We start from the raw sequence: 15,719 nt of genomic DNA, 5'->3' as shown, positions 1-15,719 counted from the left end.
AGCTCATTTCAAGCTACACGTCACGTAAAAACACACATAAGATGTTGGAGACCGAAAAAAAAAAAAAAAAAAAATCCCTTCTGCAGAGTTGTCAAATGTAACTGCTATGAAATAATCAGAAAATAAAAGGTCTGCTTCTCTTATTCAGCACATTTACGCTAAAATGTTCTGTCACTAACAACCTCACTTAATTTCCAGCATCCACCTACTCTCCAGCAGGTGGCAGAGTTGTGTATAGGATATTATATAAGCAAAACAAAGTTGTTTTAATTTTAATCAGTGTCAACACGTGATATGCACGTTTAATCTGGGCATGTACTAGATGATAGCATTTTTCTTCTTATTATTATTATTGTGTTAACAAGCTAGATGGGATGAATTTATTCTGTCAATTCACTCTTTGTACAGAGTACATACCTAGACTAACACAGACGAGGAAAATACCACAGTAGTTGGGTCAGTTGAGGTTTCAGTATTTCAGAGGACTGACAGATGAAATTAAATATGCATTATTTTACAATTATTATTACTTTATTAGACAAAAAAAAAACAGAAGAATTTTTAGATTTGAAGTACTGCACAAATTAACAATTAAAAGGGGGCTGCTTACAGACATGGCGCCAAATACAAAAGCATTTGTATTTGAAAATACTTAAATACATTTTTAGGAGTATTTGTATTTTCTGATTTTGAATTCAAAGTATTTGTATTTCAAATACATTGACGATTCCAAGTATTTACAAATACTTTTCAAACTTGGGAATCTCTGTGACAGTGTTGAGATACACCAGAAAACTATAAGCTCCGCGTTATTGTGATTAAGATACAATAATACAATATGCTGAGACGAGAAGATATGACATTTTATTATTGTTTTGTGATATGGTGGATACAAAAGGATGCAATATTGATGGAAACAGAATATATATTGTGATAGTTTGATTATTGCCTGTGACATTATAATAGTGAATTTGTGATAAAACATTCAATCCTTTACTTATCAATAGTATTTGGTCATGCTATTTTCCCAATAAATTGTCACCGGTTTATCAGTTTTTGTGTTGATTTGTTGTTTATAGTTCATAGAAAGTATTTGTATTTGAAATACTCAAAATATAAAGTATTTGTATTTGAAAAAGTACAAAGTATTTGTATTTGTAATTCAAAAATTTAAAGTATTCGTATTTAAATACAATGCAAAGTATTTGACCCCATGTTTGGCTGCTTAATGCACTGTGATGCAAATAATTTGACCATTTTGCACTGTGAAGATGAAACGTCATCTATGACGTGAACGTATTTGTACAACAAAGACATGAGATCTTTCTGTTTGGAATCTCCACTGAATTTAGGGACAAAAGAGAGGAGGGGAAAAAAAAACAATAGCCCACAGAAATGGGTTCAGTCAGTCAGATGGAAATTATAAAGTTTGTAAAAAATACGTGATACCCCCACAAAAACTAATGACAAATGCAATGTCAAACTAAGCTTTTGTGGCTGAATAAGTGGACTGATTATTTACACTGTGAGGACACAAAGTGGAACAGGTAGTATCAATCTGGCAGACAGCTACAGAGAAGTGTTTATTCCAGACAAAAGATAAAAAGTGAGCACAGAGAGAACAAAGTGGAGCGATTTGAGCTGAAGTGAGCGACGTTAAAGCCACAGGAAGAGAAATTAAGTTTCCAAAATGTGCACACAAAAGCAAATTCTGAGCAAGGAGTGGAAAATACTTTACAGTCAGACGGTGACACGTGTCTGGAGAAACGTGAAGCGAGAAACGAGTGGAAAGGACGTGAGGGAGGAAAGGGTTAAAACCGTGAACTGTCGGCGCTGGACGGCTACGGCAGGCGGAATAGTGAGGAGGGAAGAAGAAAAGGAGGGATGGAAAGCCAGCATCTGAGGAGCTGAATGAGTGTGATAAGACAAGGAGGAGAGAAAAGATGGCCTAGAGAGGGAGAGACGGAGAAAGATGAAGGGAGAAAAAAAGGTGGAGGCAGGGTTAAACGATGGAGGATTAGTGGAGCTAAGGAGCTGGAGGGAAGGTGGAGGTAAAGAACGGGAGACGTGGAGGAGGAGGGAGGACTGCTGCTGCTGAGAGACGACGCCGGGAGAGGAAGCTGGCAAATCAGTGGAGTGAAACTGCAAAGTGTGCTGCAGTGGGGAGACAGAACATGGCACGAGTGGAAAAAATAAAAATAAATTAGGCAAAAAGCCTGAAGTCACAGATTACCCCCCCCCCACACACACACACACACACACTCTCCACACAGCAACGCTTAATTTGAATCTGTGTAAGTGGTGTGAGACACTCTGAAGGTTCTGGGCCTAATGTTGCACATAATGAGTGCTCACTCCATTAGTGTCAAACTTCCAGCTGCTGCTGCACACATGCACAAAGAAAGCCTTCACATTGGTACCGAAGCGCCCTCTGCTGCTGGAAAGAGCTCATTACACATCCACACAGAGCAACACACGCTTCATGCGGGTCAGCTGACATTCAGCGCTGCGTCTGTAGATTATGCCGTCGAGCAAAGGCATGAAAATTCAAAACACACCAGCACGCACGTGTGGAGACGGACACGATGAGGGCGGCATGCGTGTTAAAGTACACACGGTGGGGTTTGGCACACAGCATTTACCTCGGCAGCTTTGGGTGGAAGGTATTGGTACGGAACACACCATACCTGTGGGGAATTATGGCAGCATGAACAACAGGCGGGGCGGCGTCAGTCTGTAGACATACTGCATGTAATTACGCTGGGAATGAAACGGCAGACTGACAATGCAGTAACCGCTAATTATTACAATACCAGCACGAATGAAGTCAACGACTACTGTAATAAATGTTACGAATAACATCAAGTGTCTTTCTGTAGCAACCAGCAGACATAAGGGAGCAACTATTAATTCCTCGTTTTTTCTTCAGTCTTCAGGCCGTGCTGCAAAAATATGAAAGCAGGCAGGTAAGTTTGTCCCTTTTAGTCTCCTGTATTAACATATGGCTGTTTCCAGCACAGGATCTCAACCTATAGCCCAGATCTCACTATGTTTACAGGACCTGTGCCTTCATTAGCCTTCTCAGCCATCTGTGTCTGCACTGAGGTGAAGAACCACCCGGCTCACACTGACAGTAAGCACATAATGCTACTTGTTTTTATTGTCATGCAGTAGTAAAAAAAAAAAAAAAAAATCTGTTTATCTGTATATACACAACATACAATAAATAAATAAAGGATGCAGGATATTGCACATATGAAGCTGCTACAAGGATAAAGTTACTACCGGATGCTACAGTGTATTCTATATCCTACAATCTACATTGCACAATTTTTTTTCTGTCAATTTGTATTTAACTGTTTTATGGTGGTAGTTAAAAGCTGTCCCTGAATCTGCGTGTTTTGCACCTCAGTCTACAGTACCATCTACCTGAAGGCAGAAGGGAAAACAGATTGTTAAAGGGATGTGAAGTGTCCCTGCTTATCCTTCTTTCCCTGGACAAGCAGTAATGTTCTGCCAGTTCACCAATGGTTGGCAGCCTGGCCCTAATAATCATCTCTGCTGCCCTCACAAGCTTCCCCAGTGCCTTCCTGTCTGCAAGGCTGCTACATCTGCGATTAATTCATTGGTCCACCTCCTTTTCAAGTCTTCTGCTCGTTACTCTCACAAATAACGCTTGTAGTGTTTTTCAGTCTTCTGTGCACGAGTTAGACCAATCAGCATTGTGCACCACCCATGAGATTTCAAGGCTGTTCAAAAGGAGATATCTCATAGCAGGGATTTCCCTCGCCCCTAAATCCAACACCTTGTAGATAAAAAAAATAAATAAAAATCGTACTGACAGTTATCAAGCTTCCCGGTGTTCCACTTTTTGTCTGCAACTATAATCTTTGAAGTTATCATCTCATCACACAAACGGGAATTTAAAAAATAACATGATGAGAGACTTTTCCATTAGCTTCACTCTGGTTGTTCCGTTTGTGCATAAAGGTTGTGTTTTGTTTCACAGTGCAATCAAGATAATTTTGCTGCCCAGACTAATGGGCAGTAACATAAAATGCAGGACAGAGAACTTGGCTGGAGTTTTTACTGGAATAGCTGGACTGTTTGTGATTAGTGTGGTAATGACCGATGTGAAAACGCCAGCCAGGGCACTCTGAATATTTAATGCACTTTAAGTCGGTCCAAACAGCTAAAATAAAAGATATTTCAAATGTCGGAGAATGGTTTGCTAATGGATCGGTGCTGTTACGTGGTGGAAGCAGGCGTTCTCACCCAGACTGCGGTTGCTGAGATACTGCCTGAGGCTGACGTTGCCCAACTGGCTGGGTGTGACCTGGCCCACCTCCAGAGCCACAGCTGTGCTGTCGCCCACCGCCTCCATGCTCCCGCAAACCGACTGCACCTTCAGCACCAGCACAGACACCTGGGACACGCACACAGAATCCGGAAAAAAAGTAATAAATCAGAGCAGCATTAAATACAAGAAACACCTCTGTCAAAGGCCAAAAGTATATTCAAATCTGAAACAACACTACACACACCAAACCTGTCAGTGTTATTTTTCAGACAGAAAAAAAAACAAAACATGCTGACAGATCTGCTAAAAAAAACCACTAACGGAATAAGACAATCAATCTTCTTATCTGATTAAAAAAAGATCAAACATTGTGTATCTGTGAATTTCTGAAAGTGCACATGGGTTTTATGAAACAGCACTTCCAATGGCTGTGTTCACATTAGTGGCTGAAGTGACCTGAGGGTTTTTTGTTTAATGCATACACTAACAAATCATACTGTTCTGCTCTTTCTGAGAAGCGTAAAGGACTCAAGATTCAAGGAATTTTAGTGTCATGCCAACTCACATTTCCTTGTTAGTGGTACAAAATTTGTACTCAGGTCCCGGTTATAAAAAAAAAAAAAACTATGAAAATATAACCTATTAAAATGAAATAAAAGCCTAAATTACCATATTTAATACCAAATATAGGTGTGAACAGCAAGTACAGTGGTCCCTCGTTTATCGCGGGAGTTGTGTTCTAAAAATAGCCCGCTAAAGGCGAAATCCGCGAAGTAGTCGCGGATTTCGCGACTTTTTGTAGTAGTAGTAGGAATGGTCTATTTGAAGAGTTTCAGTCAGGTTTTAGAATTCATCATAGTACAGAAACAGCATTAGTGAAGGTTACAAATGATCTTCTTATGGCCTCAGACAGTGGACTCATCTCTGTGCTTGTTCTGTTAGACCTCAGTGCTGCTTTTGATACTGTTGACCATAAAATTTTATTACAGAGATTAGAGCATGCCATAGGTATCAAAGGCACTGCGCTGTGGTGGTCTGAATCATATTTATCTAAGATTACAATTTGTTCATGTAAATGGGGAATCTTCTTCACAGACTAAGGTTAATTATGGAGTTCCACAAGGTTCTGTGCTAGGACCAATTTTATTCACTTTATACGTTTCCCTAAGGCAGTATTATTAGACGGCATTGCTTAAATTTTCATTGTTACGCAGATGATACCCAGCTTTATCTATCCATGAAGCCAGAGGACACACACCAATTAGCTAAACTGCAGGATTGTCTTACAGACATAAAGACATGGATGACCTCTAATTTCCTGCTTTTAAACTCAGATAAAACTGAAGTTATTGTACTTGGCCCCACAAATCTTAGAAACATGGTGACTAACCAGATCCTTACTCTGGATGGCATTACCCTGACCTCTAGTAATACTGTGAGAAATCTTGGAGTCATTTTTGATCAGGATATGTCATTCAATGCGCATATTAAACAAATATGTAGGACTGCTTTTTTGCATTTGCGCAATATCTCTAAAATTAGAAAGGTCTTGTCTCAGAGTGATGCTGAAAAACTAATTCATGCATTTATTTCCTCTAGGCTGGACTATTGTAATTCATTATTATCAGGTTGTCCTAAAAGTTCCCTGAAAAGCCTTCAGTTAATTCAAAATGCTGCAGCTAGAGCACTGACAGGGACTAGAAGGAGAGAGCATATCTTACCCATATTGGCCTCTCTTCATTGGCTTCCTGTTAATTCTAGAATAGAATTTAAAATTCTTCTTCTTACTTATAAGGTTTTGAATAATCAGGTCCCATCTTATCTTAGGGACCTCATAGTACCATATCACCCCAATAGAGCGCTTCGCTCTCAGACTGCAGGCTTACTTGTAGTTCCTAGGGTTTGTAAGAGTAGAATGGGAGGCAGAGCCTTCAGCTTTCAGGCTCCTCTCCTGTGGAACCAGCTCCCAATTCAGATCAGGGAGACAGACACCCTCTCTACTTTTAAGATTAGGCTTAAAACTTTCCTTTTTGCTAAAGCTTATAGTTAGGGCTAGATCAGGTGACCCTGAACCATCCCTTAGTTATGCTGCTATAGACTTAGACTGCTGGGGGGTTCCCATGATGCACTGAGTGTTTCTTTCTCTTTTTGCTCTGTATGCACCACTCTGCATTTAATCATTAGTGATTGATCTCTGCTCCCCTCCACAGCATGTCTTTTTCCTGATTCTCTCCCTCAGCCCCAACCAGTCCCAGCAGAAGACTGCCCCTCCCTGAGCCTGGTTCTACTGGAGGTTTCTTCCTGTTAAAAAGGAGTTTTTCCTTCCCACTGTTGCAAAGTGCTTGCTCACAGGGGGTCGTTTTGACTGTTGGGGTTTTTCCGTAATTATTGTATGGCCTTGCCTTACAATATAAAGCGCCTTGGGGCAACTGTTTGTTGTGATTTGGCGCTATATAAATAAAATTGAATTGATTTGATTTGATTTAGTCAGCGTTATTTTTTTACAATTATTATAGACATTTTAAGGCTGTAAAACCCCTCACTATACACTTTATACACTTTTCTCAAACAGGAATGAACATTTTCTCACTTTTCTCTCCTGTGTAAACACTCTCAAAGTTCAAACCTTAGTAGAAAAATAAGTCCAGTATTATAGACTGAAACCAAAGATCAAAACCTGTTTTCAGGCCCAAACATTTGTTTGAGAAATAAAAATAGAATGTTTTCCTATAAATAATTATGATGGCTTTTAGAACTAACTAATTTAATTTTAACGATCAACCTACGATCTTTTCCGATCTTTTTGTCTTTTTCCGAGTGAAGAACACAGTTATGGGTAGTTGTTGGCGCTCTTTTTTCTTCTGGGTGAGAAGATTCTTATAAACAGGCACACGCAGAACACAATGCGCGTGCTGTTTCTTTGCTCACTGCCTCTGGTGGTACCGTTGCGAAACGGATGCAGGACCCGCAAAGAAGCCAAGTCATTAAAAAGATACAAACTTCTCTCAGTGGCCACGGAGCTCTGCGGCTGCGGTTACCGAGACCATGCAGTGCTGCGGATTTTTCCGCAAGAATTCTATCCTTGCTGCAGCGCTCTGCATCAAAACAGCAAGCGTAGTCTCTGGACCTGTTGCCAGATTTTGGTGGCAACTCCACACAGCAGACAGTGGGGCGGTGTGAGTGGCCCACTGTGGCGTTTACCAAGCCTGCAGACTCGGTAAGTGCATCGGAGGCAGTGAGAGCAATCGCGGTGATGCCGACCGGACCGCCTGATGAGGACGCAGAATACAATGCGCTGTTAAAAAAAAAAAAGAAAAAAAAAAAAAAAAAAAGAGGAAGAAGCATGCAAAATTGCAGTAAAAAAATTCTCGAAACTGCGAGACCACGAAAGGTGAACCGCAATATAGCGAGGGACCACTGTATAACTATGATATTGCACTGGGAATTAATTGGAAACCAATACTGCACATATGTTGCACACAGGAGGTTTTTGCACATGAGCAATTAAAGTGGTTTTGGTGCAGTCTGTATGTGATTATGTAAATTCTTATGGTGCACAGCCCAAGTTCAACAGTCTGACACCCTGACATGTTCACATTGCAAGTTGATAAGTATTTTTTACCTTTTCTTTTTTTGTGTTTCAGGTGGCTTGTTCACTTTTTTTGCAAGAAATGCTTTGTCAGAGGGCACAGACAGATAGCGTGACCAGGAATTAGCAATACTTATCGGTAGTCCAACTCCTAACCCACGGAGCTACCCACACATAGCCCATATGCCAGTTGCACAGTAATTATATGCACAAAACTGTTGTTTTTATGCTGGAGTCACTAAGCTGACAATTACAAATGTGAATGCAGCCTGTGTTGATCTAGACTTTATTCAGAGTTAATCTTTGGTATGAGCTCCAGTCAAACTGCTCATATCTGGCACAAGTCACAAACATGAATGCAAACACGCTATAAAAAAAAAAAGCTTCGGTTCAGTTCAAAGAGTAATGTGAACACAGCCTATACAGTCATTTTCTATCACTAACCTTAATCGGTTATGAACGTCAGGCTTGTATACCCTATCTGATCATTCCATAACTATGTACATGGTACAGTTAGCAGTATTTATTTAGCTACTTCTGTAAATGGTTATGTCAAAATAATGACAATCTACAAATGCTTACAATGTCTTTGGTGGGTTCATCAATGCTCTGGGATGCAGCGCTAACTGTGTCGGGGGACACGCCTTCTTCCTGCTCCTGACCAATCGCTGCCTCGGTGGCGCTCTCTGTGGCACTCTGTTCACTGATGGCATCCTTGAACCTGGAGATGGACACGTCGTCTGAAAAGGACAATAAGCACAAATACAAAATAAGAATGAGTCACACATCAGTTTGCCTTCATACTGTTATGTTTCCCAGTAACACGGTACATTATTGTTTACAACAGATGAAGGAAAAAAAAACTGATACTGATGGTGGTGTGAACAATCAGTTTCTCAAGCCTACGAATGTCACTTCAGGGGTATTGTCTTTGACTTTAGGACTCGGAAATCAGGACGAACGCAGCATCAGCTAATAAAACGCACAGCCATGACTGTGTGTGCTTGTTCAACCTCTCTCCAGCAGACTGTAAGCGTCTCCATCCTCCATCAGGTAGCTGTCGATGGAGATGTTGTCCAAAGACTGCAAGGACGGACTCTTCTTCATGTTCTTGTAGGACACTGAGAAACTGGACTGGGAGCGATCTCGCATCAGCCGCCCACTACCACCCACCCACACACACACACCCACACACACACACACACACACCCACACACCCACACACACCCACACACACACACACACACACACACACCACACACACACACACACACACACACACACACACACACACACACACACAAATCAGATGAAGAAAAGTGTATGAGAAAGGTAACAAGTAAAAATAATTACAGCAACATTTTAATCAAGCCTATGCCACGTTATAAATCTCTATTCATGCCACCGACTGGATAAATTTGCTTTTGTTTTAAACAACCTTAATCAGGCCTCTGAATGATCCACTCACCTTTGCTTTGTTAGTGATTAATCCTTTCTGAAAATCTAGTTTAAGTAGTTAATCCATGAGTCAACAGGACAGCTGTTAACAAGATAACTCATGGCTAAGCATCCTCCAATAGAAGCAGCGCCCCCTAGAGGCCAAACGACTCCGTCTTTACAAATCTGTTCCTGTTGGTTTTGATCCGCCACTGGGATACAAAATCACTTTCTACTTGGTGTCTTCATCACTGATTTCCAGTGGCTGCGATGGATGAGCACTTTGGCAAATTAAAACTCCCATAATGAGAGAACATGAAGATTAATTATGCATGAAACATGCATGAAGATGCGTGAAGATTAACATGCATGCATGAAGATTAAGATTATTTATGCCAGTTTTTGGGAAGACTGGACAAAATTTGTGGCCTATGGAAAAACTGGCCACAAATCGACCCATCTTAGAACACTGCTGCGCCTGCGGCCATCTTGGGTGGGCCAAAAAAAATATTCAGATTTCAAATTCCTGGCATTCTTAAGTTTGGCAATGGCTGCTATAAGCAATCACAAAATACAAGAACACCTTAATAACTAAACACCACAATTTCAAGGTTTGGGAAAATGTGACTTAATTTAGAGTTCTACAGGAAAATGGGATTTCTCTCAGATGACGCAGTTGTCAAAAGGTGAGTGGATCACAGACTTAACTGGTAATAATGTTTTAATATGACTAAGGCATTAAAAATATAAAGGTCTGAGCTCAAAGAAAGAGACAAGAACAGATGACAGAAATAATGCAGGTACAAGATGTTAATCATATCTGACAGTTATCTTGTTCTCATTCCAACACAGTCGAAAAGCTGTGCTTTCACACAACTCAGAGATGCTCGACAAGTTATGAATTAAAGATTTCATTCCTCTGTGTGGTGTTTTTTTTTTTAACGCTAAGCAGGAACCAAGCGCGCCGTCCCTCACAACCGCCAGTAACAATCTCAGAAAAATCCCAACAGACAAAAATCAAAGTGACGCCAAACAGCATGAGAACACAAGGCTGACAAGAGAACAGTCACAGAGCAGCGACTCCTGTTTTCATCTCCGCAGTAGCCGCTAAAAAGACATCAAGAGCTGAACAAAGCGATTTCTCTAACTCAAACAGGCATTAACGCGCAAGTAAGGACCAGCGTGTCATGCAAAAACGTGCACGTGCATGCCCACAGGGGATTTGCATACAGACATCTGCACTCACATTTCTTATTCAAGGACCACAAAGCGAACACAGACAGACTTAAAGTACAGCGAGACAGATCCAGTGGCTTACATGTTGGACATGGAATAAAGGGAGGCAGATCTGCTGGAGTTTGAGGTGCTGAGGAGGTCAGAAACCACAGACAAACTTCCTTTCCTTGATAGAGAAAAAACACACTTGGCATGGGTCAAAGGAAAGGTCATAAGAGCAGACAGGAAGAAGAGTGAGTAAGAAAACGAGAACAGCACCGACACACAGCCGATGAAAGAGACGAGAGAGACGGGTGAAGTTCTACACAACAAACGTTTAGACTCAAATGGGCGTCCCGCGCACAGCTCTTGTGTTCAGGCGTTTTGGGAGAAAGCTTCATGCAAAACAAAAATATACAGTCAGGTTCAGCGAAGTAATCCGGAAAATGTTTACGACTGAACATTCACAAATTAAATCAAATAATCATCTTATATGAACTTAAAAAATAACTATTGTGACTTCCTGAATGTGGTATAAATGTGATGGAAATACTGACATTTTAAGACAAGCAGTTAGCACTCAGGGCAACCCGCTGCTCAGATCCCACTCCATGTTGGTTGGAAGCAGAATCAGGTTTTTAATTAGCAACTCTGGCTAAAACTCTGCTTGTGAATAAAGCAGATTTTTTTAAGACATTACAAATTTCCGACACTGAAATCCACAAAATTAATTTGCTCCAATCAGATTTGGAAATAAATCAATATAAAATCATGTGATGTATCATTTGAAATGCTATAAAATTTGCTGAATCCGTAACAAGTTGCTGGACGTCATATTTGGCACGTATATAAATATTCTGAGCACTATGCTAGTGAATAACAGCTATGAGATGTGGATGCTAAATTAAGGTGACAACTTTGGTACTATGCCTCTCTGCAGGATCCTTGAGTACCATCGGATTGACTCTATCAATCAATCAATCAATTTTTTTATATAGCGCCAAATCACAACAAACAGTTGCCCCAAGGCGCTTTATATTGTAAGGCAAGGCCATACAATAATTATGTAAAACCCCAACAGTCAAAACGACCCCCTGTGAGCAAGCACTTGGCTACAGTGGGAAGGAAAAACTCCCTTTTAACAGGAAGAAACCTCCAGCAGAACCAGGCTCAGGGAGGGGCAGTCTTCTGCTGGGACTGGTTGGGGCTGAGGGAGAGAATCAGGAAAAAGACATGCTGTGGAGGGGAGCAGAGATCGATCACTAATGACTAAATGCAGAGTGGTGCATACAGAGCAAAAAGAGAAAGAAACAATGCATCATGGGAACCCCCCAGCAGTCTACGTCTATAGCAGCATAACTAAGGGATGGTTCAGGGTCACCTGATCCAGCCCTAACTATAAGCTTTAGCAAAAAGGAAAGTTTTAAGCCTAATCTTAAAAGTAGAGAGGGTGTCTGTCTCCCTGATCTGAATTGGGAGCTGGTTCCACAGGAGAGGAGCCTGAAAGCTGAAGGCTCTGCCTCCCATTCTACTCTTACAAACCCTAGGAACTACAAGTAAGCCTGCAGTCTGAGCGCGAAGCGCTCTATTGGGGTGATATGGTACTACGAGGTCCCTAAGATAAGATGGGACCTGATTATTCAAAACCTTATAAGTAAGAAGAAGAATTTTAAATTCTATTCTAGAATTAACAGGAAGCCAATGAAGAGAGGCCAATATGGGTGAGATATGCTCTCTCCTTCTAGTCCCCGTCAGTACTCTAGCTGCAGCATTTTGAATTAACTGAAGGCTTTTTAGGGAACTTTTAGGACAACCTGATAATAATGAATTACAATAGTCCAGCCTAGAGGAAATAAATGCATGAATTAGTTTTTCAGCATCACTCTGAGACAAGACCTTTCTGATTTTAGAGATATTGCGTAAATGCAAAAAAGCAGTCCTACATATTTGTTTAATATGCGCATTGAATGCCATATCCTGATCAAAAATGACTCCAAGATTTCTCACAGTATTACTAGAGGTCAGGGTAATGCCATCCAGAGTAAGGATCTGGTTAGACACCATGTTTCTAAGATTTGTGGGGCCAAGTACAATAACTTCAGTTTTATCTGAGTTTAAAAGCAGGAAATTAGAGGTCATCCATGTCTTTATGTCTGTAAGACAATCCTGCAGTTTAGCTAATTGGTGTGTGTCCTCTGGCTTCATGGATAGATAAAGCTGGGTATCATCTGCGTAACAATGAAAATTTAAGCAGTACCGTCTAATAATACTGCCTAAGGGAAGCATGTATAAAGTGAATAAAATTGGTCCTAGGACAGAACCTTGTGGAACTCCATAATTAACTTTAGTCTGTGAAGAAGATTCCCCATTTACATGAACAAATTGTAATCTATTAGACAAATATGATTCAAACCACCGCAATGCAGTGCCTTTAATACCTATGGCATGCTCTAATCTCTGTAATAAAATCGTAATAATAATATCATATCAACAGTTACTTAGGGACACTTGGATGAGGAGGGCACTTGGTGTTGGACTGTCTACTTTATCGTGCTCAGAGGAACACATCACAGTATGTTCATCTGGGCACGATCAAGTACACAGGTGCTTCAATGCCCCGTATCACCTAGCTGTGACAGACAGGCAGCTACTTTAAAGAGTTCGGATGCACCAGTTTGTCTGGGTAGTTGCCATCCAGGACATGGGGTGGTGCAGGACATGGCAACATGTGACACCAGCACACGCTCCCAAACCTGACCTTTTGAAAATTACACTTTAGAAAAACACCACTTACACCACCTGAGTGTACTGCATGAGATCAAATTACAGCCTGTGTTGTGTGACACACTGAATACCTGGACACTGACTGATGCAACTTGGCCGCTGCAGGCTTGTCTTTGTCGGTCCAGTCTTTGGTGCAGAGCAAGTCAGACAGCAAGTCACTAGCCTGGGTTTTATTATCTAGTGCCAGTCCTAGATCATCTCTTGCTGCATGCCCGTCCACAGCCGCCTCAGCCGCTTCATGTGAACTCTGCTTTGTAGTCCTCTCCTCCACTGAGATTTCATGATTTGGATCAGCAGATGGAGCCGAACTGGATGTGGGGATCAGAGAGGTGGGACCTTGCGTGGTGCCACCTTCCAAGCCTTCACCACACAAGAGCTGATCGACCGTACACAGCCCTTTAGGTGCTCCACCTTCAAAACCTGAGCCAGACCCAGCTCCATCGCATACCTTCTCCACGGCTTCGTTCACTGGCTCCAAGGTTCCTCGGCTCTCTGACGGGGAGAGTTCTGACCCGAGAGGAGATTGTGAACCCTCAGCGTGGGGTACAGGCTTGAGAAGCAGGGAAACCTCTGCACTTTTCAGCAGGAGGCCCAGGCAGACACTGAAGGGCTGGCGGTCGGCAGGCTGCCCAGAATGATCTTTCCTGTCTTTTTTGGAGCTCATTTTGTCCAAATCCTGCTGTAAGGTCTGCTGCAAGGCTTTGATGCTGCGCTGCAGGTGCATCAGAAAGACATACTGTCGGTGGCTCACCTGGTCACACACAGACACGCTCAGTCATTAAACTGCAGAAGCAATTTAACAAGCAAAAACAATGAGTGAAACCAGTACAGCTGTTCTCCAAATACTGTACAGTTAAAAACAAACAACACACCTGAGCGCTAAGATGCTTGTGCACATGCACCAACACATGCACCTCTGTATCTTTGCATGACGTTGACGAAGAGGAAGAAGGGAAATTGTCCAGTGAGAGAGGTGTATGGAGTCCGTTACTGTGCGGCAGTGTTGCGTCGGTGCTGTTCGAGTGCTTTAAGACACCATCTGTGCTGTAATACTCTTTTAGCAAGCGTTTCCTCTGCTGGCGTGCAACAGTCTCTTTGGACGCACTTCTTGACAGACCTGATCCAGCACCATCTCTAAGCTTCTCTTGGTGTTGGACCAGTTTTGCTGGCTGACAAGCCCACACTGTGAGAGGGAAGGAGTCCACAAAGGGCTGTGGCCGCCCCTTGCCCCCACGGGCGCCCTCGTAGTCGACCCAGAATTGGGAAAAGTGCAAGGCCCAAAAGTCACACGCGGCCGGCATCTTGAGGGTGTCAACCCCCATCCTCGGCACCACCAACCCACGGTAGATGTCGTGCAGCCTGGTGTCTTGCTCGTGAGCGTGGCGTTGGAAGACGGGATGAAGGAGAGGAAAGGAGGAGGGGGAACGAGGAAATGAAAAGAAAGAGGAAGAGAAGAAGAGTTCCTCCTGGAAAGCCTGCAATAAGGCTTCGAGGTGCGAGCGGGTGCAGTTGTCCGGCTGCCGGGTGTTCGTGGCCACCATTTCTGAGGTTTGTATAGAGATGGAGCTGGGCAGGTCAGAGAGGCAGGCCGGATCCTGATCAGTGGGAATCACCAGCTAACAACATGAGAAGGAAGACGACAAATTACCACGAGAACAGACCGCAATGAAACAACTGCACGCAAATTCCTGCTCACCTTCAGCATGAGCCCGTCGACCTTAATGTCAACGTGCTCGTCTGGTTTCTCAGAGTTGTTGAGCTTGTAGATCTGCATGAACTGCTCCAGACTCTGCCGGAGGTCAAGTGCAAAAAGGTTGATCCACACCAGGCTGCGAGGATCCAGAACCAGCTGCAGGGCGTTGAGCTGAGCATACAGGTTGGAGCACGGGACTGGAAGAGGAGGATGAACAGGGAGGATAAACAAGATCTTTTTAGCACAGAGTGGGATGCATGAAATGACAAAAAAAAACAAAAAACAACACACACACACACACACACACACACACACACACACACACACACACACACACACACACACACACACATAGCTTCCAAACACAGACTGAAGTAAAGACCACATGGAAGGTAGAACAAATTGTTCTCTGTGAGTCATCATAACACAAAAACACCTTATAAATAGGAAGGCTAATGCTATTCTGGATTGTCCTAATCACCCACTGGAAAAAAAGAGTTTGAGCTTTTGCCCCTCAGGTCGTCGTTTTAGGTCTCGTTTATCCCCAGTGCAATTTTATTACTTAATGGCAATTAGCCCTTAGGTGTTTTTGTTTTTCTTGCACTACTATTGCTTATTTGCACATCCACACATTGCACTTTTTGCAATACTTTGTAGTGTTTTTTTGTTTTGTTTTTTACAGTTTTGGCATGAACTCTGGA

General features: G+C 42.2%; 1 protein-coding gene across 6 annotated transcripts in view; it reads right to left on the bottom strand.

Moving 5' to 3' along the window:
* Positions 1 to 15,719, bottom strand: part of uhrf1bp1l (UHRF1 binding protein 1-like) — a 42,006-nt gene that overhangs the window by 3,114 nt on the left and 23,173 nt on the right. For 2 of the 6 annotated variants that reach the window (XR_004558667.1, XM_034163041.1), the window contains exons 13-20: positions 15,022 to 15,215; positions 14,198 to 14,941; positions 13,397 to 14,076; positions 10,645 to 10,728; positions 8,903 to 9,051; positions 8,472 to 8,629; positions 4,276 to 4,426; positions 2,643 to 2,687 (exon numbers count right to left, since the gene is read on the bottom strand). Coding sequence is in view for 5 of the 6 variants with exons in the window: in XM_034163041.1 (XP_034018932.1) it covers positions 2,643 to 2,687; positions 4,276 to 4,426; positions 8,472 to 8,629; positions 8,903 to 9,051; positions 10,645 to 10,728; positions 13,397 to 14,076; positions 14,198 to 14,941; positions 15,022 to 15,215 (2,205 nt within the window). In the remaining variant the exon portion in view is untranslated. The remainder of the gene's footprint in view (positions 1 to 2,642; positions 2,688 to 4,275; positions 4,427 to 8,471; positions 8,630 to 8,902; positions 9,052 to 10,644; positions 10,729 to 13,396; positions 14,077 to 14,197; positions 14,942 to 15,021; positions 15,216 to 15,719) is intronic. The other 4 variants (XM_034163045.1, XM_034163043.1, XM_034163042.1 and 1 more) reach the window with 3 other exon arrangements.

Source organism: Thalassophryne amazonica, chromosome 22, assembly GCF_902500255.1.
Source record: "Thalassophryne amazonica chromosome 22, fThaAma1.1, whole genome shotgun sequence".
Classification (NCBI taxonomy): domain Eukaryota; kingdom Metazoa; phylum Chordata; class Actinopteri; order Batrachoidiformes; family Batrachoididae; genus Thalassophryne; species Thalassophryne amazonica.
Note: the sequence above shows the minus strand (reverse complement) of the source record. Positions and strands in the feature narration are given on the sequence as shown.